This window comes from Pongo pygmaeus, chromosome 17, assembly GCF_028885625.2.
Source record: "Pongo pygmaeus isolate AG05252 chromosome 17, NHGRI_mPonPyg2-v2.0_pri, whole genome shotgun sequence".
Taxonomy (NCBI): Eukaryota; Metazoa; Chordata; class Mammalia; order Primates; family Hominidae; genus Pongo; species Pongo pygmaeus.
This window is the reverse complement of record NC_072390.2, coordinates 49,452,930-49,479,852: the sequence shown is the minus strand read 5'-3', so window position 1 is coordinate 49,479,852 and position 26,923 is coordinate 49,452,930. Positions and strand designations below refer to the sequence as shown.

Here is a 26,923-nt window from a genome sequence, read left to right as displayed (position 1 = left end):
CTAAGACATCCAAGACAGAAGAGCGAGAGAAGGCACAGGCAAAGACCCCAAAGCTAGAGACATTAAGCTGGATAAAGGGAACATTAAAAATGCTAAGGGAACATTTTACGTAAGACATTGTTGAATGTAAGTACAGACAAGAAGAACTTTACACAATAATAAAAATAGTTTTTGTAATAGTTGCATGAGGGTGGTTAACATTAGGAGTACTTCCTCCCACACCCCTCCTTCCTTTTTTGGTTTGAGCTCTCACTAATGAATCTATGTTTATTAAAACAACAAAAGGATAAATAGATTTCTCCTTTGTGTGCTAGTGGTGGAAATTCTGCCCTGGGATGTTTTAAGAAAATGACTGTTCAGGCTCTTCCAATTTGGGGTTGTATGATTGGATAAGATAAAAAGCTACTGAATAACTAATCACAATTATGTAATAATGTGGTAATAATCATTTCCTGAGAGAGAGTGCAGGCAAGATTATACAGAATTCTAGAAGAAAAAAAACAAAACAAAAGAAAACCTGTCTTTTGATTTCACAGAGCAATGTCTGCTGAGGAATCCATTGCTTGGTGCCCTGGAGCACATCACTGTTCCCCAGCCATGAGGAGAACTTTAAGGTTCTGAGGAGCAGAAGGGAGTGTGTGGCTGACATGGACATATATAGCCAGCAGCTACATGTAAGATACATGCTCTGTGGCTTTGTTCCCAGTGTGTAGATGGAACAGTTAAATGAACATCACCCTTCTTCAAAATCAGGCATGTTGCAGGAAACCACATCCTATAATAGTCAACTGCCAGCCCTATATGAAGCAGATCATTAAACAAGTCTTAGGACATCACTGTACATCCTACAGTCATAAAGATGTACACAGATGTTATCTGATCTTGTAACTCTTGTCAGACTTCGCTTTCTCTATTTGACAGATGAAAAAACTCAATTTGAAGGATGTTGATGAAGGATGTTAATAACACCTCTAAAGTTACCCAGTTAGCAGCAGAATCAGTTTTAAAACTCAAGCTACTTGGCATTCTTGCTCCAATTTCAGAATTCATTCTATGATACAATACCATAATTTCTAAAAGACAGGAAAGCAGGCATAAAGAAGTGAGGTTTTAGAACTCAAAAAGGATTATCTATGGACTCTTTTTGTTACTTTTAAAAACTTTAAATTTCACAAGAATAGTTTGGAATCTCCCATAGACCCAAGTGGATCTCCTTTTGTCCAGTTTTAGAGGAATCTGGAGATACAAGTATATGAATATGTGGTATTGGTATATAAATACTGTTCTGTAAGTTACAATAATAAAATGAAAAACAAAAGAGATTTGCTGGTGATCTGAGTGCCAGGAATTGTGATCCACCTAATTTACAGGTTAATCAAGGACAATCCAGAATTATATATTAGGTTGTTCATTTATTCCATGAGGTCTTTGAAAAAGTTGACTTGTAGGCCAGGCGTGGTGGCTCACGCCTGTAATCCCAACACTTTGGGAGGCCGAGGTGGGTGGATTGTTTGTTCCCAGGAGTTTGAGACCAGCCTGGGCAACATGGTGAAACCCCGTCTCTACAAAAAATACACAAATTAGCTGGGCATAGCAGCATGCGGCTATAGTCCCAGCTACTCAAGAGGCTGAGGTGGGAGGATCACTTGAGCCTGGGAGGTGGAGGCTGCAGTGAATGGTGATTGTACCACTGCACTCCAGCCTGGGCAACAGAGAGAGAGCCTGTCTCAAAAAAAAAATATTTTTTCACATTGATTCATAATATTATAAATGGCCATTTAGGAATTTTGTATGAATAAAATAGAAATACAATGATTTCATACCTGGAAGATATTTTATCTATCTTCTAGGGGGTTAAAACAGACAGCTTATTAAGGATTATTCAACAAGGTATTAAACAAAAATACCAATTTAATGTGTGGAAAAAGTGAATCCTCTAGTTCAGGGCTTCTCAAACTTCAACATGCATATGATTCACCTGTATTCATTTGTTAACATGAAGATTCTGATTGAGGAAGTCTGGAATGGAGTCTCACATTCTGCATTTTAAGACACTCCTAGGTGATGCTGATGCCTCATCTAGGTAGCAAGGCATCATTGCAACCACTTGGAATCTCACTTTGATTAGGAACATACTGTTGACATCGTTGATGGATTTCTCATGTTAGCCCTACTTGAACTGTATACCTACTGAAGTATTTATTCTATTAAAAAATTGGTGAAAGAATAGAAAGTACTTTAAAATATCTTACAAAATTAAAAAGATTGCTAATTCTCTAGTTCTTGTTTTACTTTTTATTTCCTCTCAATCTAGTAAATTGTGCAAAAAAACTTCAGTTAATGGCTTTTTTTCCTTTAGTAAGTGAAGGCAGCTAAGACATTTTTAATTCATTATCTCATAAATATAACCTCAGATCTTTTACAGACCAGGAAAGCTAGTCATTTTGAAATCTATTGTATCATAAAAGTAGGATTGCTGAATTTAGCAAAAATAAAAATTAAAAACCAAATAACAGAAAAATGAAATGCTTGGTTAATTCAAATTCAGATACACTAAAACAAATCTTATCTAAAATCAAATTTAACTGGTTATCCTGTATTTTACCTGGCAACCCTAGAGAAAAGCATATCTCCAGATTGTAATTTATCTTGAAGTGCTGAAGGTCAGGTGCTGGGATGGAGAATTAACAGACCCACTGACCGTGTTGCCTAAACATTTCAACTGTAGAGGGACTTGCTTCTGGATTTGCCAATACTACATCACACACTTGGTTATTACTGCTGCTAATTTGTGGAAGCTCCTTTTAGGGGATCTGTGCCCAGGAGACCACACTTTTAAAAAAATCACAATAGAGGGCAAGCTGGAAGTGAAACTACCGAAGAGCCTTACTTATATCAATAGCTTCTTTCCCAGGAAGAACCAGGTGGAGCAAAACCAGCAAGGTCTTTCTTGTAAGATCTCTGTTTTTTTCCACTTTATGGAGAGCTGAAGCAGCTCAGTGGGAAAGCTAAGATAGTAGTTTCTTGGTAAGAATCATGAAAGGTTTTTCTTCTTAATATCAAGTGTTGTTAAATTGATCAGATTTAAGATGATCTTTGAAAGAAGGAAGGAATGTACAAGGTGGTTTCAGGCCCTGTTATCTCTTACCGGTTTTTGAAAGCCTTTACCAGCTTTTAAAGGGGCAAGCTAATCATCTCATTTCATTTTTATGTATGATGTGCAGTAAATAGTTTCAGGTACTTCAGCAAAACAAAGGAATCTACTCATTTCTAGGTACCTTTTCTTGTGTATTTACCCACCTCCTACCTACTTCAAATACCGATAGTCATTCCTGCCATGATGTTTATAATAAGTTGGGACCAAGATTTGCCTGTTAGCAGAAGACTTTTGGATATTTGCCTCTGTTTAAGCAATTGATAATTACGAAGTCCCTGCTCTAGTAAAAATATAGTAAGCCTAACTATTTTCTAATTATAGAAATTAATTTGGAGAGAACTATTAGTGCTACATGTATAGAATAGGCTATATATTTCATACCTGGAAGATACTTTACCTCTCTTCTAGGGGGTTAAAAGAGACAGCTTATTAAGGATTATTTCAACAAGGTATTAAACAAATATATGATATATATTTATATATTACATATTATATAATATATTTATATATTACATATTATATAATATATATTTATATATTACATATTATATAATATATTATAAAATATATATTTATTTATTATATTATATATTATATAATATATTTTATATTTTATACATTATATAATATATATTTATATATTATAGATTATATTATTATATATTTATATGTTATATATTAATTATTATATTTATGTATAATATATTATAGTTTATAGTTTATATATTATATATATTATATATTATATTTTATATATTTTATATTATATATTTTATATATTGTATAATATATTTTATATATTATATAATATATTTTATATATTTTTATATATTATACATTATATAATATATAACTATATATTAAATAATATATTATAAATATATATTGTATATATTAATACATTATTAAAATGTGAATGTAGATTATGATAAACGAGGGCAGTTAATTTTACTTGGATTGGTTCCTTACCCAGTCAGCATGGGAGTTATATATCAATCTCCAGCCATCCCTTTCCTCCTTTCCCCCATCAGATGCACTAGGGGTTAACGTGGAAGTTAGTGACCTAACATGCCATTACTATCAATAGTGTTAGGGTGGGATTAAATACAATTGCAAGTTTTTGCTTTTAGAAATAATTTAGCTGACGTTAGGTACCTCAAAACTTATATTAATTATAATGTGTTTTTTAATTTGGTGAAAAAGGAATCCCTTTGTCTTTTCAGTCTATAAATTGCAGCTGATTCTGGACGGGGTGAAGAGAACACCAGTTATATATAACTCTTAAAGTTGCTCTATTATCTAAGTGAAACTCATAGCAAACTCCCATTCTGTGGCATTAACAATTCATCAAAAGGAGGAAGTTCTTTTAGCTGAAGGAAGTTTTATGACAAGCAACACTTACAATAAAAAATTGAGACTAGTTCTCATTAATGTAGTTATTATTTTCAAATATCCTTTCTAGAATCTTAATAGTAATCTTTCCAGCTTTGAGCTGACTGGAAATAATTTAAGATGAAATTTGAATTTCTGGATTATAATCTGGTCTACTTTTGAATTTGGAAATTTTAAACAAAATTGTCCGCAGCATAATGTCAGCTTTAGCAGTGTTAGTAACCGTGTATATCTTTTTCGTATTTAGTAATCCTTGCCATTACAAGTAGCAAGCAATTTACATTAAATGCATGTTTTAGAAAAGGAGTGCTATTTCCAGGCCAGACACTGTGGCTTATGCCTGTAATCCCAGCACTTAAGGGGGCTGAGGCGGGTGAATCACTTGAAGTCAGGAGTTTGAGACCAACCTGGCCAACATGGTGAAACCTCATCTCTACTAAAAACATAAAAATTAGCTGGATATGGTGGCATGTGCCTGTAATCCCAGCTACTTGGGAGGCTGAGGCATGAGAATCACTTGAACCTGGGAGGTGGAGGTTGCAGTGAGCCGAGACAGTACCATTGCACTCTAGCCTGGGAGACAGAATGAGACTGTCTCAAAATAAATGAAATTAAACGAAAAGAAATAAAATAGTAGAGCTATTTCCAAAAACAGCAAGTTTCCACATCATGTTAAGTGTTTGAAGTGACAGTCAATAAAAAGTTTCTAAATCTGAATAAATTTCCAAATTATGTCTTCATATACTAAAACAAGCATACGAAGGCCCTCATAGGTTGGAAAAACATTGACTAAAGAGTTAAGGCAACTGTTCACACTGGGATTGCTCTTAAGGACATGTTTTCACATTTTCTAGAGCTCTGGAAACTATTACTAGTTAGTATTGCACTATTTGGGCTTGTTTGGATTCAGAAGTTTTATGGTTGACCATATCACTAAAATTCATATATTTAGAAATATACTGCTTTTCACAAAGTACATACACAAGAAAATTATGAAAATAAACTCTCTTTTATTTTTAGTGATTAGTTGACCTATGGTTGGTAACTACTTTTTTTCTTAACCTTTTCTAAGGGAAACAAAAACAAAAACAAAAAAGACTAAGGCATTAAGTGAACAAATTTTTATTTAAAATTTGAAGTATGTTAAACTGGGGTAAATCAGAGGTCTGCAGTTTTGCTGTAAATATTTTAGGTTTTGTGGGCATACAGTCTTTGGTTCAACAATTCCATGCTGCCACAGCCACAGACAAGATGTAAACAAATAAGTATGGCTGCAGTCCAATAAAACTTTATTTTGGACACAGAAATTTGAATTTCATATAATTTTCAAGTGTTCTCAAGTGTTTTCTTCTTTGGATATTTTTCCATGACTGAAAAAATATAAAAACCAATCTTGGCTTCAAGGTCATACAAAACAAGCAATGGGTCATAGTTTGCTGATTCTAGAAACAGATGGAGTCGTGAGTTTTATCTCAACACAGCTTAATGTAATTGTATGAAGTTTGTCAGTGATTTTAGAAGTGATAGATTACTAGATTAGGTTTATTGGAAGCAAATTTACCAATTAATTCTATTCTATAAAGCTCTGGTTTAAGAAACACAATTTTGGATACTTCTCAAATCTTGCAAATTTGGAACAAAAATTTTGTGAAATTAAGAGATTTGAAATACCAAAGCCAGACTTTTCCTTATCTCAGATTAAAGAGTATAAATTCTCTTTCAATGTCTAAGATGGTTGTGGGTGAATTATGTAGAGTTGGATTTATTCTTTGTGGCCTCCGATAGGTGAATGCTGCAAGGAGAGATGGGAATGTGCTTTGAGGGAGACAGTCAAGCATAAGTTGGAGGACTCCTTAGTGAAGAAGCACAAGGCATTTAAGATTTCTATGGGCAGTGGAACTAATCTCTAAGGGTCTCTAGTGAAGTTTATGCTTCTATGACTTGGAAAAAGATTTGAAGAACTTATTATTTTGGTTACCTAGATAAAAAGCTAAAGATGGCTCAACATGTTTGGGGTTGGTTAATTCCAAATGTTAATTATTCAAGAATAAAGTTGGCTGGGTGCAGTGGCTCATGCCTGTAATCCCAGCACTCTGGGAGGCCGAGGTGGGCGGATTAGGAGGTCAGGAGATCGAGATCATCCTGGCTAAAACGGTGAAACCCCGTCTCTACTAAAAATACAAAAAATTAGCCGGGTGTGGTGGCGGGCGCCTGTAGTCCCAGCTACTCGGGAGGCTGAGGCAGGAGAATAGAGTGAACCCGGGAGGCGGAGCTTGCAGTGAGCCGAGATGTCGCCACTGCACTCCAGCCTGGGCGACAGAGCGAGACTCCGTGCCCCCCCACCCCCCCACCAAAAAAAAAAGAAGAATAAAGTCGCTGAGAGAATGATGTATGTGAAGTTTCTACTTTTTAAGGAGGAAGGAGTTAATTCAAACAAGTCTTGTGTAGCCAAAGCCTCCAGGCAAGACTACATCAAAACCTGTATGATGCAATGAACACTGGAAAAGGAGTCAATAATCCAGGAGTCAATGCCTTGGCATTGCCAGGATCACCTAACTTGTTGGATTCACTTGTGTAATTTGGCACCTGGGAATACCATTTACCCAATTATGTTTAAGCCCTGATATGTTAGTAAGACCAAAGGGCTGTATAAATTCAAGGTAATAAGACTGGGTGGTTCTCGTCTGTTCTCAGACAGTTTAGAGCTTATAAAATTGAGATGACACACTTTCTTCTACTCTACCTCTTTTAGCCTACTTGTAAATATTACAGAGCTAGGTATATATCATACTCTGAGAAATAGTTTCTGATTAATATGGAGTAATCCGATTAGCCTTTTTTTTTTTTCTTTAGATGGCATCTCCCTCTCTGTCCCCTGGGCTGGAGTGCAGTGGTGCAATCTTGGATCACTGCAACTTCTGCTGCCTCCCCAGGTTCAAGCGATCCTCTCACCTCAGCCTCCCGAGTAGCTGGGACTACAGGTGTGTGCCACCATGCCTGGGTAATTTTCATATTTTTAGTAGAGACGGGATTACACCATGTTTGGCCAGGCTGGTCTTGAACTCCTGACCTCAGGTGATTCACCTGCCTGGGCCTCCCAAAGTTAATTCTATTTTTCTAAACTACTTTATCTCTTATGCCTCCCAAAAAGGTGTTGACATTTCAGAAGTGCCTCCCCCATTCTTTTTCTAAGCTGCAAAGAAGTGAGAATGAATGTATTTATATCATTTTGGCCTTTGGAAATTCTTATTAACATTTAGTTTTGGTTGTACTTATCATAAAATACATCCAACTTCTTACTTTTAATATGGTGGCTATTTAAATGTACTTATGCTATTTTAATGGGCAATACACAGGTGAAAATAAAAGCTACTTAACTATTAATCTATTCTATAATGTTTCTCCTAGCTCAATAAATTCATATGTACTTTTTCATAATAAAGGGTAGAGAGTGAAATTTTGTGAAGTGCTTTTTGGCCCATCAGAGTGTGGTTAAATGTGATAACAATTATTAGTTATGCTCAAAATGCTAAATTGTTGGGTATAAAATGTAAGTGAACAAATAAGCTATCATAGCAAGTAAGAATTGTAACAGGACTTTGGCTTCTATATATCTGGAATGTCTGTCTTGGAAAACAACAAACTGAATGTACTCAGGATGCTTTGGTTTTCAATATTCTCCCCATCTTTTGATACTCTTCAGTACGAACAAGCAGTATCAATAACTCACAGAGTCTGTGTCCCTGCTTTGGGGGCTACAGACACTAAGGCCCCTATGAGAAAATAGAATACCAAGCAAGCTACAATAGATGCTCTAAGAGAGGTTCAGATAAATTTCAACGGCCAAAAATATTGAGTGCTTGCTGTGTGCAAGACACTGTTGTTCCTCCTTAAAGAAATCGAGGGCCGGTGCGATGGCTCACGCCTGTAATCCCAGCACTTTGGGAGGCCGAGGCGGGTGGATCACCTCAGGTCAGGAGTTCAAGACCGGCCTGGCGAACATGGCGAAACCCCATCTCTATAAAAATACAAAAATTAGCTGGGCATGACGGTGTGTGCCTGTAACCCCAGCTACTCAGGAGGCTGAGGCAGGAGAATCACTTGAACCCGGAGGCGGAGTTTGCAGTGAGCCGAAATCATGCCAGCCTGGGCAACAGAGTGAGACTCCGTCTCAAAAAAAAAAAAAAAAAAGAAAGAAAAAGAAATTGAGGATGGGGAAGAAAGCATTTAGATAACAGTACAGAGAGTGATAGTGACATTAAAAATAGTGAAGAGGTATTAAAACTGAAAGAAGAAAGAGAAAGTTTGTTTTTTGATGACTCTAAGATAACCTGTTTAAAGATCCAGAGAACCAGAGATAACAGGTTATCCTGGAGTAATCCTTTCGGGATGACTTTTTTAAAGGCAGGAAACCTTTGGTTAATAGCCAACATGAAGTTTTATGTAAAATGTTAAGTGTAACCATTTCTATTTAAATAGATCATTTAATTCACTCCTGGATGTATAATCAAGTAGTACTTGACTTTTCTGTATGCAAAATTTATGTGTTACATATTCAACCTTTCTACTTCACATAACTGAAATAACCCAAACCAGTTTACACTTTCCCAACAATTTTTTTTATATGCTTCCCACCAAGGAAGTTACAGGATGTCTAGTTAGCTTTGTGTTTCCCCTTCTAACAGAAGAGAGCATTATATGAAACAGGCAGAATGGGGTGCCACAAAGGGAGTGGCTCCTGCAAGCAAGTAGATCCTCATCAGATATTAAAATACGCTTTCAAAGGAGTGCAGTTTGTGCATGTCAACAAACTACTCGCTGTAATTACTTCCTATTCACTGGGATCGCAGTGCAGCCTGCTGACTCACCAGGCTGCTGGAGTATGTTTCTGCTGGGTTTCCCTACTGCCTGCTACACATGAGTCATCACAGGAATGGAAGTTTCTATCCGTCTCCCTTAACAACAGTGCAGAAACCAGGCATTGAAGTAAGCTTCGATCTTTCCAATCAGACCCTAGCCAGGGAAGGGAAAAATGATGTGGTAGGTGTCACCACCAGCTAGGCTGCTAGATGACAGTTCCCCGCCCCAGGGTGTTAGTCATCCGCACTCCAGTTTCAGCGTCTTTTCCTCTCACCCACTCAAGTAGTTAAAGTGGCATCTTGTCTTGCAATGCCTGCTGCTGCTGGCCGCTGAAATCTTCCTTTGCTACAGAGTTTCCCCAACTTGGCTGCACAATGAAGTTACCTGGAGTTGTTTTTGCTTTTGAATACTATGCCTATTTCTCACTCCCAAACAACCTGATTTAAATAGTTTGGGATGTGATCAGGACATCAGGAGTTCTCAAAGCTCCCCAGATGATTCCACTATGCAGCAAAATTTGAGAACCAGTGCTTTGAAGAAGCATAGCTCTACCCACGCAAGGAAAATTTACCAGTTAAGCTTATCTACCAATCACTCGGTGAGCTCCCGGACCTCTTATCTTACCCCTAACTGATGTCTTTAATCAGTTTGGCAGAAAAGAACGAAAGCAAAGTAAGGAAGCATTTCATTTCCAGAGGGGACACTGGCTAATCAAGAACCATACCCCTTTTTGCTTGATAAAAATTTGGCCAAATTTAGCGTTCAGGAGAAGCAGGGGAAATGTTGCCATTCTTCAGATTACCTTTTGATCTCTGTTCTGTTTCATTCCACAGTGTCCTATTCAGCAAAGGTGTAAATCGCGGGTCCTCAGATTAGAAGTAGGTGCTTCGTCTGACCACAATCGCGACCGGTCTGCACACTTCACCCCAGCTGGGACCGAACCTCCGCCTCGCAGCGCGGCCCCAGGGTCGATACTATGCTAATCAAGGAAGTTCTTCCGTTTCGGTGCGCGCGGGCGCGGGTTTGAGCGCTTAACCCTTCATTCTACATTGACAGCACGATAGTATTTTTAGTGACCTCTTCCTGCCTAGCGGGTCTACACTATTTTCCTTTTGTTCTTTTTTTGGAAAAGGAGATGTGAGCAAGTGATAGAGAACACACTCAGGGAGGGGACAGCAGTGTTGGCTGGTGCGGAGGTGAAGGAAAGGCTAATGTTCGTAATATTAATTACTCCCAGCGCTACTGACCCAGCGAGGACTAGCAGGAGGGGCTTGGGGGTTAAGACAAAGGCTTCTCCTGATCAAATGGCTGCAGCGCCCCTTCTCCGAGGTTACGGCTCTGCCCTTAGCACTGGATTGACGAAGTCACTGGAGGAGTGACCAAACCCACTAGCCCTTTTGGGGTCTGAAAGTCAGCTTTATCGAGCGACCCAGGTTCAGAGGGGACGGCTTTCCGCGTCCACCCCTCTCCCGGCTCTTTGTGGGATTTCTGGCTTCCGCACAGCCCTTCTAAGGGCAGACCGAAGAATTTCCCACTAAGCCCAGTGCGAAGTCGCTGAGTAGCCTTCGCCCTGCGCTCCCGGGGCTCCCTGCAGAAGAGACGCTTGGGCGCAGAATAACAACCCGCTTCCTTTTGCACCCACCCGGCTCCTGAGTCCCGGGAGCGCGGATGGTGGCCGGCGTCGGAGTGGTAGAGTGGTGGCTGCCGAAGGGGAAGTGCCCGGGGTCCAGGGGATGCTCCCAAGCGGGCGAGCGCCAGCGCGCTGCACTTCCTGATCTGCCTCCAAGCACGCAGCCCCTGCCAGCGCCCCCAGCTCTCTCAGTCCCGGCGCCCCAACTAGAGCCTGGAGGGTCGTGCGCCGCGGTCGCGTAATCGCGAGCCCCCCTCCTTCACCAACGCCGTCTTCCTACCCTGGACAGCCCCAGCCTCACCCCTCAGAACCAGTCCACTTCGCTTCTGCCAGCGTGGCAGCCCCAACTCCCTCCCTCCCCTTTCCTGGGGTGCACAGAGCTGGGGCACCGAACCAGAGATGTGGCCCGCGGGAGAGCGGCGGGGTGCACACCCGGAGACCGCCTAGCCGACCCTTGCACAACTTCTTGCTAGACTCTGGACCCCCGGTTCCGCTTGCTCCGAGCCCCGCGGGCGGCAGACCTCAGCGGCCGGAGGAGGCGCAGCCAGCCCTTGGCCTGGGAGGGACTGCTTCAGGGCAGGGGGTGTCGGGGTGCGCCAGGGCGGTACCGCTTTAAATGCACTTGACTCACCTGCTCCGGCGCTGTCGCCTCCTTCCTCTGCTGACAGCTGGGGGCTTTGTTTTCTCCACCCACCCGGCCGCCGGGCTCCGCCTCCTCTGTCGCACGTGACTTGCAGTCTGCCACCGCCGCCGCCGCTCCGCGAGTCCACCCGAGAGACCCCGGCCAGCGCCGCCCCTTCCCGCGGGTGCGGGTGCGGATGCGGGTGCGGGTGGGCGCCCCACTGGGCAGGTCCGAGCCGACCCGCCTGAAGACGCTGTCTCAGGCCAAAGGAAGCCAGGCTGAATTCGTGACAGGGAAGAAAGTGCCAGCGGGTGAAATAAACTAAGTGATTTGACCCCACTCGAGAGGGAGGAGGCCGGCGCGGCTTGCAGAGGGAGCTTGAAAAGGGGCCGCCACACTGTGAATTAATTACCTGCAAACGGGGGCTTGCACACCAACAGGGGTGCATCTGCTTTTTACACCAAGTGTTTGTACTCCTACCTGGAGCACGATTGATGATAAGGGGCAAACTAGTTTTGTCATGAATATTACTAATTAAACTAGACAATTCTAATACAATTAACAATTTAATAATAGCGTGGTTTTTTTGGGGGGGTTCAAATCTGCTTGTTGATGCTGTTGGTATTTGGGTTCTATTTGGAAAATGGAGTGCAGGCTGGAGAAGCGAACTCCAGAAGTTTACTGATGTGGGCGCTTGTCCATTTGGAACAGCAGCTATTTTTAATGAAATGAGAAAATGTTCTGGCTTCAAGACCCAGCTCAAGATCTGCTGCTTTTGGAAGTGGTCCCGATCGGTGCTGATCGCAGTGATCTCTAGTGTTTGAAACAGCAAGGATTTGTCTGAATCCTTCTGTTAGCCCTTGGAAAACACATTATATACCTTCCCCCCTGTGCCCTACACATTGCTACTCAGGGGAAAGATTGTCCATGTCTCCCCCAGCGTTCATCAAAGCCAAGTCTTCGTAGTGGAGTGATTTAGCACAGTGCTTCTCAAATTTTAAGAGGGATCACCTGGGGATATTGTTGAAGCCAAATTTGAGCGTGTCTAGAGTTGGGCCTGAGATTCTGCATTTCTAGCCAACTCCCAGTTAATGGCATTGCTGCTAGTTTGAGGACCACACTTTCAGTAGAGAGGTGTTGATCACCGCTTTGGCATTAGCCAGCCTATTTTGAGTCCTGACTACACCACTTGCAAGCTATATGATCTTAGGCAAGTTTCTCAACATTTAAGCCTCACATGCTGTAAAATAGGGATGATACTAATTTCCACCTCATAGGGTTATCTTGAAGATTAAGTGAGGAAGTCCATATAAGGCACTTAGTGTAGTGCCTGGCACACAAACCTAGGGTTCAGAAAATGCTAGCTAAGTCACTGTAGAGGTCATCCTTGCAGGGGGAAAGCTGGCACCAAGTGCAGCATGGCTGCAGGGGGAGCAATGTGTGAAATGGGCACAAAGGTGAGGTAGCCTGCCCAAGAACAAGGACTGTGCCCTGTAATGCCTAGCATGTGCCAGATGTATAGGATAAGTTTGATGAATAAATAAATGACTCTAATGTGGAACAGATCATATGTGTTCAAAAAGTTCTGCTTCTCCTTTAAATCGTGATAAATTAGTTCTGAGACATTGAATTAAAAAATCATTTTGCTTTCTATTACAGATAATGTCCAGCTGCTTGTCACATGGGTAATCTATTTTAATATCTGAGACAGTACATGGATTGTTAAGGTTTAGTACATTTTTTATCCTCATTAAAAACCTTGAAATTTAAATTTAAATGAATTTATTAATGAAGATATGGTATTCTTAGCTCTCAAAATGAATGGCTGTTGTCATCATAGTTCTCGTATCTTCCTTCCTTGCTTCTCCTCCTCTTTCTGTCCTCCAAATATGAGTGTTTCCTCAGACGAATTTCTTGCCTTTTTTCCCACTCTGCCATTTTCTTTAGAAATTTTATGTGTGTCTTATGTTCATCTTTCAAGTGTGAGCGGATTACTTCTGAATCCGCACCCACATTCTTAACCCATTTGCAAGCCTTATTTCTGCCTTTCCCTTAGTTGCTAGGAATTTCCATTTTCACGAGCTTTTAAAATTTTATTTATTTTTCCACTTGAACTATATTTTTATTTGTGTAAATGTATGGGGTACCCGAAAGATTTTCCCAGGTATATAATGGATAGTGACCAAGTCAGGGTATTTACAGTGTCCATCACCTGAGTATAATATGTATATATATTTTTAAGCATAGTCATCTTATTATCTATCACACATTAAATTTACTCTTTCTCTCTTACTCTATGTTTGTACACTTTAACCTCTTTCTCTTCATCCTCCTCCCCCTCACTCCACTCACCCTACTCAGTTTCTTTGTCTGTATTTCCACTCTCTACTTCCATGTGTTCAGATTTCTTAGCTCCCACAATATGTGAGAACATACTATATAATTTTGTGCCTGGCTTATTTCACTTATGATAATCTCCAGTTTCATCCATTTGCTGCAAATAACACAATTTCATTCTTTTTTATGGATGAATCATATTCCATTCTGTATATACACTACATTTTCTTTATCTTTTCACCTGTTGATAGATACTTATGTTGATTCCCTATCTTTGAAATTGTGACTAGTGCTGCAATAAACATGGCAGTTCAGGTATCTCTTTGATATATTGATGTATTTTCCTTTGGGTAGATGCCCAATAGTAGGATTGCTGGATCAGATGGTAATTCTATTTATAGTTTTCTTGAGAAATTGCCATGCTGTTTTATATAGTGGCTATACAACTTATATTCCCACTAACAGTGTATTAAAGAGCTCTCTTCTGCACATCCCAGCCAACATTTGTTATTTTTTTGTCTCTTTAATAATAGCCATTCTGACTGGGGTATGATGGATGATATCTCATTGTGGTTTTGATATGAGTTTCTTTGATTATTAATAATGTTGGACATTTTTTCCATAAGCCTATTGGCTATTCGTAGTCTTCTTTTGAGAAAGGTCTACTCATGTCCTTTGCCCACTTTTTAATGGGTTTGTTTTTTTTCCTGTTGAGTTGTTTGAGTTCCTTATGTATTCTAGATATTAGTCTAGTGGGTAGCCACATTGACCAATAGAATAGAATAGAGAACACAGAAATAAAGCAACATATTTATATGTTTATATAAATATATATAAACATATATATTTTTATATGTTTATATAAATATATATAAACGTATATATTTTTATATGTTTATATATAAACATATATATTTTTATGTTTATATAAATATATAAACATATATTAAATGTTTATATATTTAAATGAATATTTGGCAAATATTTTCTCTCATTCAACAGGTTGTCTTTTCATTCTGTTATTTCTTTTGCTGTGCAGAAATTTTTTAGCTTAATTAAATCACATTTATCTATTTTTGTTTTTGTTGTCTGTGTTATTGAGGTCTTAGTTATAAATTCTTTACTTAGACCAATGTCTAGGAGAGTTTTCCCTAATTTTCTTCTAGTATTTTTGTAGTTTGGCATCTTATCTTTAAGTTTTTAATCCATTTTTAGTTTATTTTTGTATATGTTGAGAGATAGGGGGTCCAGTTTCACTCTTCTGCATGTGGCTATCCAATTTTCTCAGCACAATTAATTTAAGAGGCTGTCCTTTCCCAGTGTAAGTTCTTGTCAGCTTTGTCAAAGATCAGTTGGCTGTAAATGTTTATATATATATATTTATATATAAACATATAAAATATATGTTTATATATATTTATATATAAACATATAAAATATATGTTTATATATATTTATATATAAACATATAAAAATATATATGTTTATATATTTATATAAACATAAAAATATATATGTTTTTATATATAAACATAAAAATATATATGTTTATATATATTTATATAAACATATAAATATGTTGCTTTATTTCTGTGTTCTCTATTCTATTCTATTGGTCAATGTGGCTACCCACTAGATTTTAGTGTGTTCTAAATTAAACCCCTTTCTCCTCCCATAAAACTGATACCTCCTTGGTGATAAATCAAGATGGTTATTTGCAGTGGGAAGCCCTCAGTCCTAATCCAGGGACCTGGCAAGGGTGTGGAACCCAATGTGATTTATCCCAACTACCTTCCTGCTGCTTCTAGGTATTTCTTTGAGACATTGCTCTCAACAGTGACTGGAGTGAACTCATGTACATGTATATACTACCTACTGGTATAACAGTCACATATGCAGTTGTGGGATGCTATATAAATGGTGACCGAGCTAGTGAGAGATTGTATCAGTCAGGGTAGGCTAAATTATGCTGCTGTAACAAATGCCATCAAAATATCAGTAGCTCAATACAACAAAAGTAAATTTCCTTCTCATGCAAAATTTCCAGTGCTGCTATCACAGTGACTCATTGTTCTAGCCTGCTTCATTCCTGTGACATTTCCATGAGCACCATGGCAGAGGAAGGATGTGGAGAACTGCACACCAAACCTCAAGTGCTTTCACCCAGAAGTGATACAGGTCACTTCTCACATTTCTCTGGTCAAGGAAAGTCACATGGTCATTGCTTAACTTTAAGGGCTATGTTTATGTTTCTAGGAATCACCAAGATTCTAGATCCTACTTTATAGGAATCTTGGTGATTCTGAGTAATGCCTGCCACAAGGATCCATTTCACATAGGAGGGTTAGGGATAAAGTTAGACTGAAAATAGTCTAGCTATAGTAGAGGCTAAGCAATAGGTTACCAGTTCAAGGAAGGTACTCAGTTACATGTAGAGTCTTTGGGAAACATTAATGTTGTTGTTATCATTATACAATATTAAGTAGAAAAACACTTAAAGGTGACAAATTCTCTCTCTCTGCCTGCCAGGGTTATCTTATGATTTAGCCAAGGTTAGTCTACTCCAGGTAAAAGTGCAGTTTGATCATCTAAACTCTTCTGTGACACAGCATTCAGGAAAGATCGTCTGTATGATACCCTAGGGAACACACCAACCATTAGGTAAGTAAGGTGACATTAACACAAATAAATTTGCTAATATTGATGACATTGTTGGTCATTCTCTCCTTGAGGAGTGAAGTTATGTGTATAAATGAAGTATTTTAGTGGTATCAAATTGTCCTATGTTTTTCCCGTGGTTATCTGATTATGCGTTGCCAAATAATTTTCTTGTCATGTTCATGGGAATGTTGAAATAAAGCTTTGTGAGTAAAATTCAGTTCATAAACAAAGGGAAAAAACACTGATATCAATGTGAGAAAAATAAAATCATGGTTTTCAATAAGTTTTGGGTTTCTTTCTCCAAAGGGCAGAGATTATGTCAACTAAACTTGCTTCCTGCATCTCCCAAAACTTCACGTGCTTAGAAGAGATAAAGGACTGATGGATGCTGTAAACTCTAAAGTGCTATGCAGATCTAGGATATTGTAATGTGTTTCTGGGCACTGAATAGTGTTCTTGATCTCAACAGTTTTATGTTGTCTTTGCCCACATCCATCAGTGACATCTACTCTCCTTTTAAAACATTTACTTCTTTATAAGACTGTTACCAATTAAGTATTTTTATATAATATGAGCATCTTCCCAAAGCTGATATTCTGAGAATTTCAAACACACATTTCCAAAAATATCTAGCACAAGGGACTAAAAAGGAGAGGCAGAGTTTGTCAATTAATGTTTTAAGCTGTTTACTAAAATTATTTTTATTTTATATAATTAATTTTTGCCTCTGAGTCTTTGCTAAGTTGTAATATTGCTTTAAATATAAATCATAACTTCAAGAAATATGCTACAGTAGACTACTTATAAGTATATCGGCAATACCCTGTGAAACTGAGATGGAAATGTTCATTACCAAGATATGATAGTGTTTATTAAGATGAGTAGCAAAGGTGGCATGAAATGACAGCTTGCAGGGATCACTGCTTTATGATGACTCTAGCGTTTATTCACGGAGTAAGTGTTGCAATAAAAAATAATACCACCTTCAAAGAACTCTGTGGGCTCTTAGGAGTATTTGTGAGTTAGCTAAAAAGTGTCATCATTTTTTAAGTGAAGTTCAGGAGAAAGCTTAAATGACTCACCCATGTCCTAATTTCTAGTTATGACCACTGGCAAAAACTGCTGCCTCCATAAGATAACATAGAATGGAAAAGCAAAATTATTATATGATATACATTGGGATGTATATTATAAGCTATGTTTAATGTATATCAAAAGGAGAAAAATTGTAACTTTGGCTCATGCAAAACCATCGTGTGATAGAAATGTTTATGATTTTATGTCACACTCAAAATAAACTCACATGCAAAGAAATAAGTTGGATTTTTTTTATATACTGCTTGGAACAGGTGTAGCTGAAGGTAATCAGTTCCATACATTTTGAAGTCAATAGATTTAATTAATTTATTAATTAGTAATTATCTTTTAGAAGGTAAAGCTGTCTTTTCAGTCCCCCTCAGTCTCTGAGGCTGACATGGAATTTCCAGTTTTCTGTTGCAGCTCTATGGAGTACAATGCCCAAATGCTTTCTAGGGATCACTGGGGTCACCACTATCTCATCGTGGGATCTTCTGGAAGACAATGCAGCCAGTTTTTGTTGAATCAAAAGCTATTCTTGATTAATTAAACCTTACCTTGTCAGTTGCATCTTCTTTGCAGCTCCCTTATATCCTACCTATGAATTGGTCAGCCAGTGTAAGAATAACAGGGAATTGATTCCTTGACTCTCCTCAGAAGCTTTTTCCTCTTGGTCTTCAATTCTTCAACAAATATTTGCTGTTCTTTGCTTTTTATATTTAAAATTGCTCAATCTTTCTAAGTTGTAATATCCAGAAAATATTTTTTGTGGTGCTTTCTATTGGGAAGTCTCTGTGTTAGGCTCTGTGATTACTCAAATGGTCTTTGGCTCCAAGGGGCTTCCAGCATAGGGAAAGACATATGTGTCCATAGTGTGTCTCAAGGGGCATTAAAAGGTGTGAACAGAGTGCCCAGAACACTGGGCAGGCAGAAAGAACATCAAAGTGCTCTAATTTGTGTGTGTCTTGAAGGATGAAGAAGAGTGTACTAGGTGAAGATGTTTTTGGATAAGGCATTGTGTGGGTAAGATTATTCTAGACAGAAAATGTGAAAAACAAAGCTATAACCAGATTCGAGGATGATGAAATGTTCAGTGTGGCTGATAAGTAGGCTTTGAGGAATTGAGAGATTGCTCAGAGTGACCAGGAAAGTCCTTGTATGTCCAGCTGATATTATATTTGAATGTAATACATTGGCCAGTGGTCTCCAAAATGGGGTGAGAACCACTCGAGGGCTTTGTGAGTGATATACTGGGGTGTGGGAAGAAAGTGTTAAAACTTGGCTATCTACCCAAAAATGTGAGAAAGGATTTATGCTTTACTAATAAGTAACATGGATTGACATTGGTGCTCTCGCTTGGTCCGTATATCAGACAGACAGAGGGACTGCTACGTGCAAGGAATTCTGAGGGAAGGTTGGGATCCACAGCACTGAGGGGTGTCCTTAACGACCTTGTTCATTCTTAAAGCAAATTACAATTTATCAGCAATTTATGTTACTCAGTGAAGTGGATTTATGTATTATATTATCTGGATTGACTAACCTAAGCCTCACAGAATGGACAAATGACTTAAAAAGATTGAAATAACATGAATATTTCAAATATTAATAAATTTTAACAAAAGTCCTTGCAAAACTGGTGGATGGTCTTTGAAAAATGAGTATCATACTTTCATAAGCACATCCAATGAATGCTTCCTCTGTTTGTATATGTGGTTCTATGTGAGGTGTATTCTGTAGCTCTGACAGCCATAAAAACTAAATATAAATAAGCTGTACTCATATTTGTAAGTTGCCTTATCACAATAAAAATTTCCAAAAAATGTGAAGAATATTCAACCATATTACTCTCACTAAACAACATTTTAGTAATGGCAAAAGGTTTTTATCTACCATTATAAATGGAATAAATTAATTAGCTAGGTATGGTGGCATGCACCTGTAGGCCCAGCTATTAGGGAGGCTGAGACAGGAGGATTGCTGGAGCCCAGAAGTTAGAAGCTGCAGTGAGCTATGATCATGCCACTGCACTCCAGTCTGGACAACAGAGCACGACATTATTTCTTAAAAAAATAACAAAAATAATAAATAAATGGCATGTAAAATAAGGGTTATTTCATCTTCATCTCATCCTTTAATTTTTCAATTTTTATGTTTTCTTATGTGTATGATATATTAATGCAGTACTTGTATAATATATGCTATTTACAAATGGATATGTGTATTTGAGATAAACATTTTACTTATAGGAGTGCATGGGCAGAAGGAAAACCAAAAACGGTATTAGAGAAATGGTGTCTATGATCTGGTTTGTTTTTAGGAAGATGACTTCAGCCACAGGATGAAACAGATGACGAGAGACTGAAGTCTAGAAGATCAGCCAGAGGGCAAGTATCGTGATCCAGATGAAAACTGATGAGGACCTGGCCTGAAACAGTGATAATGATGATAGAGAGGAGAGATCACCAAACACGTGATCTTCAGTAGGAGAGAGAGAGAGAGAGAGACAGAGAGAGTGTGTGTGTGTGTGTGTGTGTGTGTGTGTGAGAGAGAGAGAGAGAGAGAGAGAGAGAAAGAGAGAGAGAGAGAGAGAGGTTATTCCCAGGTTTGTAGCTAGCCAGTCTAAGTGGATGGTAGAACTGTTACTAGAGACAATGAAATGGGATATCAAGCATGATACTGAGTTCACTTTAGGACATGTCAAGTCAGAGACCCCTAAGGGATTCTGGAAAGATGTCTAATGGGTGGTTTAAATAAAAATCTTAAGCTCAGGAGAGCTTAAAGATACAGATTTTGCAGTAGCTGTAATTTCTCAATCTGTAGCCCTTTCTACAACAGCTGACCTTAAAAAATAGCCCTTCCTTTAAAGAGAAATTAATGTAACAGCTTAACATTTATAATTATTTATAATGAAAATGATTAAGAATCAATTACTGCATTGTATAACGGTAATGGCAATACATCATTACCAGACAATGTTAGAATTTTAAGTGGACATTTAGGCTAGTTTTGCACTCTAATGACCTCTTTAAAAGTATATAATTCTTTTCTGGTTTTCCATGTTTACTATTTTGTTATTCCTCAAGGGTTCTCTAGACTGCAGTGTATTGTAAGATAGTCTCTCTTTCTTGCATCACCTAAAACCTTGTGCAAATGGGTCATTTATTTTCTTTCATTGTGCTATAGAAATAATGATTTTTCTGATCCTGCCTTTCCTTCTTTTTTTTTGAGACAGAGTCTCACTCTGTCACCCAGGCTGGAGTACAGTGGCACAATGTTGACTTACTGCAACCTCCACCTCCCGGGTTCAAATGATTCTTCTGCCTCAACCTCCCGAGTAGACGGGATTACAGGCATGCACCACCACACCCAGCTTATTTTTCTATTTTTAGTAGAGATGCAGTTTCCCTATGTTGGCCAGGCTGGTTTCGAACTCCTGACCTCAAGTGATCCACATGCCTCAGCCTCCCAAAGTGCTGGGATTACAGGCGTGAGCCACTGCACCTGACCCTACCTTTCCTTCTTACGGAATCATGAGCATTGTAAAACCATAGCATGATTCCTCTTTAACTCTCCATCCTCTCCATATTGTTTATTAAACAAACTGTCAAAGCATGTTCTTATTGAGTTATGACAATGCCTTTCAAGCCATTCAATTTCTACAAATTTCTTACTGTCATATTGTGATATAATAAGAAATATACATTTGGTCTGTGCCTTGGTTCCTGGCACAGAATTCCTCAAACCCTTTTAATTTCCTGAGCGATAGTGGTGCTAGGTGCATCTTTTGTGCTGATGTTTGGTCTTGGGCCCTGGCTCCTGACACAGATGTCCTAATCCCTTGGAGTTTCCTGGGAGATAGGAACATTTTTTGTTCTAACAAGGCAACTTTCTGTGGGCTCCTAGATGGAAGCTGGTCACCAGAAAGACCAAGTTATGATTAGAAGATTGGAACTTTCAGTTCTTCCCTCATGCTCCAGGAAGGAGAGAGGGGCTGGAGATTGAGGTAATAATTGGTCATGCCTATGTGATGAAGCCTCCACAAAAATCCCTGAACTGCATGGTTCAGAGAACTCTGGGCTGCTGAACACGTGGAGGTGCTGGGAGGATAGCTTGCTCAGAGAGGGCATGGCAGCTCTGTGCCCCTCCCACGTACCTTGCCCTATGCATCACTGCCATCTTGCTGTCCATCTGTATCCTTTCTAATGTATTTTGTAATAAACTGGTAAATGGAAGTAATCTGCTTTCTTGAGTTCTATGAGCCATTCTAGCAAATTAATCAAACTCAAGGAGGGGGTTGTGGGAACTCCCAATTTATAGATGGCTGTTCAGAAATTGTGGAGGCCTAGATTTGTGATTGGTATTTCCAGTTGGGGGTGGTTTTGTTGGAGTGAGCCCTTAATCTGTGGGATCTGATGCTATTTCTAGGTAGGCAGTGTGAGAATTGAGTTAAATTGTAGGACATCCAGTTGGAGTCTGCTGGAGAATTGCTTGGTGTGTGGAGAAGCCCACTCCCCAACATTTTGGTAACCAAAATTGTGAGAGTCAACTTTGTAAGAGAAGAGAAAGTGTTTGCTTTTCCCTTATACTTACTAAGCACTTGCAGATAATTTACCAGTATAATTTCAGGCTTCATACAATTTTATTTCTAATATTTATCTCATAAATATGGTTTTATGCCAAATATATATTTATTTAAATTTGGAATTTTCTTATGTTTTGTGGCATTTTATTATTTAATATTTCCAGCACTTATGCTGTGATTTCCTTATAAAATTGGAATTTCTTTTAGTGTAGGAATGTCTCTTTTTCCACTAGAATATGGGGCCCAAGATGACAAGAATTTTTGTCTTTTAGTTTACTGGTCTGTCTCCAGGGCATAGAACTGTGTCTGAGATATGACAGATGATAAATAAATACTTTTGAATGAACAAATGAATACATAAATAAATAAAAGAACAGAATAGATTCATAAATATATCCTGATTTGAATTATTTTCCTGTTGTTTTAATCCAAATCATCTTTACCACGTTGTATTATTTCTCCGTAATTTAGTGACTCCGTCTTTTAGAAACACTATGTAATATAAATTTATTGTAAGATAGTAACTTTCACACATACAAGTTTCAGTCATTCAGCACGTAGGAGAAAATGTCCTTCTAATCTTCTTTTAGCTAACAGACATCCTGAAGACAACAAACATCTTATATGAGTCTCCAAACAAGAGATTTGGAGACAAACAAGATAAGTCTGAAAAGTAAAATGCATCATTCGTAAGAAACAGTTTTCTTTAGAATATGTAAAATAAAATTTAAAAGGAAGGCATAAAATACAGCATATAATAATAATAGAACAAGAGACATTAAAATGAATTTCTTAAAGACAATGACTATCTGTACCAGTGAAGTGCTAATCATATGCTACATTTCAAGGCATTGCTAAGATAGCATCCACAAATTAATTCTTGCCATTAGAGTATTAACATTTCACAAAATGTTTTTCTCCCATCTAAATTCTGGGAAGAGCAATTGGGAAAAAAGCCACTTAATTGTCTCAGAGAAATCTAGCTGCTGTGAGCTGTATGTTGGGTCTGGGGATATGGATCAGGACTTCTGCAAATGAGGATAATGGATAGAGAACAATATCTGCAGCAATGGGAGAGTTGGGCCCTGAAACTCCCAAGTCAACTGTGCTTTGGAGGAACACTCACATGCTACCATGTGTTTCCTTTGTTCTCCAAGAACATCCATTCTGTTCATCACTCACAAGCACACATTTAGTTTTGTCTCATAACTGGGAGTGTGAGTAAATATAGAATACAAAATACGTTCTTACTGAGATACTAAACAGGTATATTCATAACTCCTCCTTTCCTTTTATTTTCTTTGTTGATTTTCTTTCTTACAAGAATCTTACAAGATTAAACAAATTTTAGACAAGTCACAAACATTACTATGTTAGTTTAATACAAATGCATGTTTATAATAGCAATGACAACGTAGGAGCAGGGATCAGGAGTCCACGTCACTGCCACAAAAACCTTTATGATGGTTGCAGATCTTTGTGATTATCTCCAGAACAGTGATATGTTTTGATGCCAGGTCAGACTCTGGCTAAAGGCCAAGTTAGCAACATGCTCTTTTATTCATAATGAGCTCTAGCTTGCGTGAAGTGGAACCAAGCACAACAATTTTGATCCTAACCTCTAGAAACCTCAGATTCCAGAAACAGTGTCTAACTGGCTTTTTCAAATCAGGAGAGAGCACTGTGTATTTAAAGAAAAAGAAATCATCAAAAAGCCCAGAAACAGTCAACTAGTTAAACAGATTATAGTTCAGTTATGTGATGGATTATTTGGTAGCTGCTGAAAAAAATCAGCAGTTAAATATATTTAGGTATTTAGGTTAAAGATATTTAGGGGCATGGAAAAATGATCACTTTAATATATTATGGGACAAAAACAAGATTCCAAGGTTTTGAATCTGATATATGCAGTATGATGTCATTTGAGTAAAGTAAGTTCCCATATGTTTTCATACATAGAAAAGTAAGTAAATAAAGTTGAAGAAAATATTTTAAAATGGTGATATTCCTGATTATAGGGGATTTCTATTTTTTTCTTTTTATACTTTTCCATTTTTTTCTTTTTTTTTTTTTTACGGAATCTTACTCTGTCTCCCAGGCTGGAGTGCAGTGTCGCAATCTCACCATCTTGGCTCACTGCACCCCCATCTCCTGGGTTCAAGCGATTCTCCTGCCTCAGCCTCCCAAGTAGCTGGGACTACAGGCACGCACCATCACGCCCAGCTAATTTTTGTATTTTTGTAGAGACAGGGTTTTGCTGTGTTGGCCAGGCTGGTCTCGAACTCCTGACCTCAGGTGATCCACCCACCTTGGCCTCCCAAAGTTTTAATAGACATTTTTATCAGCTTTTGTGTGTCAAAAATAAATCAGTCTCTCTCTTTGTATATATAGTTGTGTGTGTGTGTGTGCGTATGTGTGTTTGGCCTGTGGTGCTGAAGCCAAACAACTGGGCACCACTGCCTAGCCAAGTTAACTAATAAAATTAACCATCACATTTTTCAAGCATTCATTTTTATCTTCTTTTTTTTTAGTAATAAGAAAATTTTTCAGTTTTCCCTGTTCAGTTCATATACATTTCATGTACATTTTCACTTTCCTAAAAACGGTTACAATTCAGGTGAACTGAGATGACTTAGATGACCTTAGCAGATGAATATTAGAATTTTTACTTAGAGGCCGGGCGCAGTGGCTCACGCCTGTAATCCCAACACTTTGGGAGGCCGAGGCGGGTGAATCGCCTGAGGTCAGGAGTTTGAGACCAGCCTGGCCAACATGGTGAAACCCCGTCTCTACTAAAAATACAAAAATTAGCCGGGAGTGGTGGCAGGTGTCTGTAATTCCAGCTGCTCAGGAGGCTGAAGGCAGGAGAATCACTTGAACCGGGGAGGCAGAGGTTGCAGTGAGCCAAGATTGCATCATTGCACTCCAGCCTAGGGACAAGAGTGTGACTTCGTCTCAAAAAAAAAAAAAGATTTTTTACTTAGAATGCTAGGATAGAATTTCTGTCTCCATTGTAGTGTAGGGGGTGCAGATGGGAAGCCTGGAACAGATACGATGAAAGAAGCTTGTCTCAAGAAGGCTGACACTATGGGAGACATAGCAGGGAGATGGAAAGAAACTGCTGTTGTGATAGCCATTAGTTCCTGAATTAAATCAACTCTACCCTCTGTTCTTCCTCTGGATTTTCAGTTACACACATTTTTCTTACATAATCAAGCTTTTCTGTTACCTGCAACCATGTTTCAGCTAATAGTATTTTTCAGGTTTTTAACAAATATACATTACTTTTACACTAACAAAATAATTATTATATTAATTGATTCTAAGACAAACATTTTTTACCTTTTAAAATCCTTGAAATTGGCATGTATTATACAATCCATGGCATGTCATAATTTAATAGAACTTTCTTTCATAGGATACATTAAAAAGTAATGTTGCGAGGCACAGAAAAATAAATATTACATGTTCTCACTCATATATAGAAGAAAAAAAGTAGATCTCATGAAGATAGAGAATAAATTGGCGATTACCAGAGGCCAGGAAGAGTAGGGGAGAGAAGGAAAGGAAAAGAAGTTGATTCATGGGTACAAATATACAGTTTGATAGATTAAATAAGACCTAGTGTTTGATAGATCAGTAGGGTGACTATACTTTACAATAATCTATTGTATATTTCAAGGTAGTTGAAAGAGAATAATTTGAATGTTTCTAGCATAGAGAAAAGACAAATATTTAAGATGATGGACATCCCAATTACACTGATTTGATCTTTACAAATTATATGAATGTATTATCACATACTCTGAAACTATATGCATCTATTATGTATAATAATAATACATTGATTGTCATATTCAGTGATGCTTTAGACTTGATGAAAAACAATAATGTTTTAGACTGGATCAAAGTATTTTTTAAGAAAGATGGAATGCCAATGCCCAGGACACCTGGAAGGATATGGCATATACTACTGGCACCACATAGCGACCTGGATGACCCTACATTTCTGGATTGGTCCAAGAAGAAATCAGAAGCTTAGAACTTGGCTTTGCTGTACTGCTAAGACTAATATAAGCTAGGCTGATAGAGAACACTTTATTATTGCTATTAAAATGAGGGCAAATATTTTCCTTTCAAAGACAGTAGATCACTGCTTGAAATGGCCTAGCAGTACATGATTTTTAGTATCTATTTTCTTTTCGGTGTACTCTATAGTTTTATATGACTTTTTGTTTCAAATGGCTTCAAAATCAACTTCCTCAGTCATGCCACTTCAAGCTCTCACATACATGAGCATTAAATAGTAAGATCATATCATGCACATGTACATATGGTATTAAAACACTTTTCAATCTATTATATAACTTGATTCTGTGACATTTCTGTGAGTTAGTCACGGTATTATGATCCCTTTAGTATTCACGAGACTTTCTGTCACAGAGTAGTTGGTGTAGAGACAGGACTTCCAATGGACTGGAAAGAAAGGGCTGATAAATGAAGTTTTATTGCGTGAAGTTATGACCTGTGTCATTAGCAAAGCTAGAATACAATTTTAAAGTTTTTGAACCCTGGTTCAAGGTTATGGTCATCAATTCATGA

The 26,923-nt window shown here is 38.2% G+C and overlaps 1 protein-coding gene across 2 annotated transcripts in view; it reads right to left on the bottom strand.

Annotated features, from left to right (window-relative positions):
* The window catches only part of MAPRE2 (microtubule associated protein RP/EB family member 2), a 160,859-nt gene extending 149,106 nt beyond the window's left edge, over positions 1 to 11,753 (bottom strand). The window contains exon 1 of one of the 2 annotated variants that reach the window (XM_054461370.2): positions 11,671 to 11,753. Coding sequence is in view for 1 of the 2 variants with exons in the window: in XM_054461369.2 (XP_054317344.1) it covers positions 10,212 to 10,235 (24 nt within the window). In the remaining variant the exon portion in view is untranslated. Of the gene's footprint in view, positions 1 to 10,211; positions 10,387 to 11,670 lie in introns of those variants that run through there. The other variant, XM_054461369.2, reaches the window with a different exon arrangement.
* Positions 11,754 to 26,923: the final 15,170 nt, after the last annotated feature.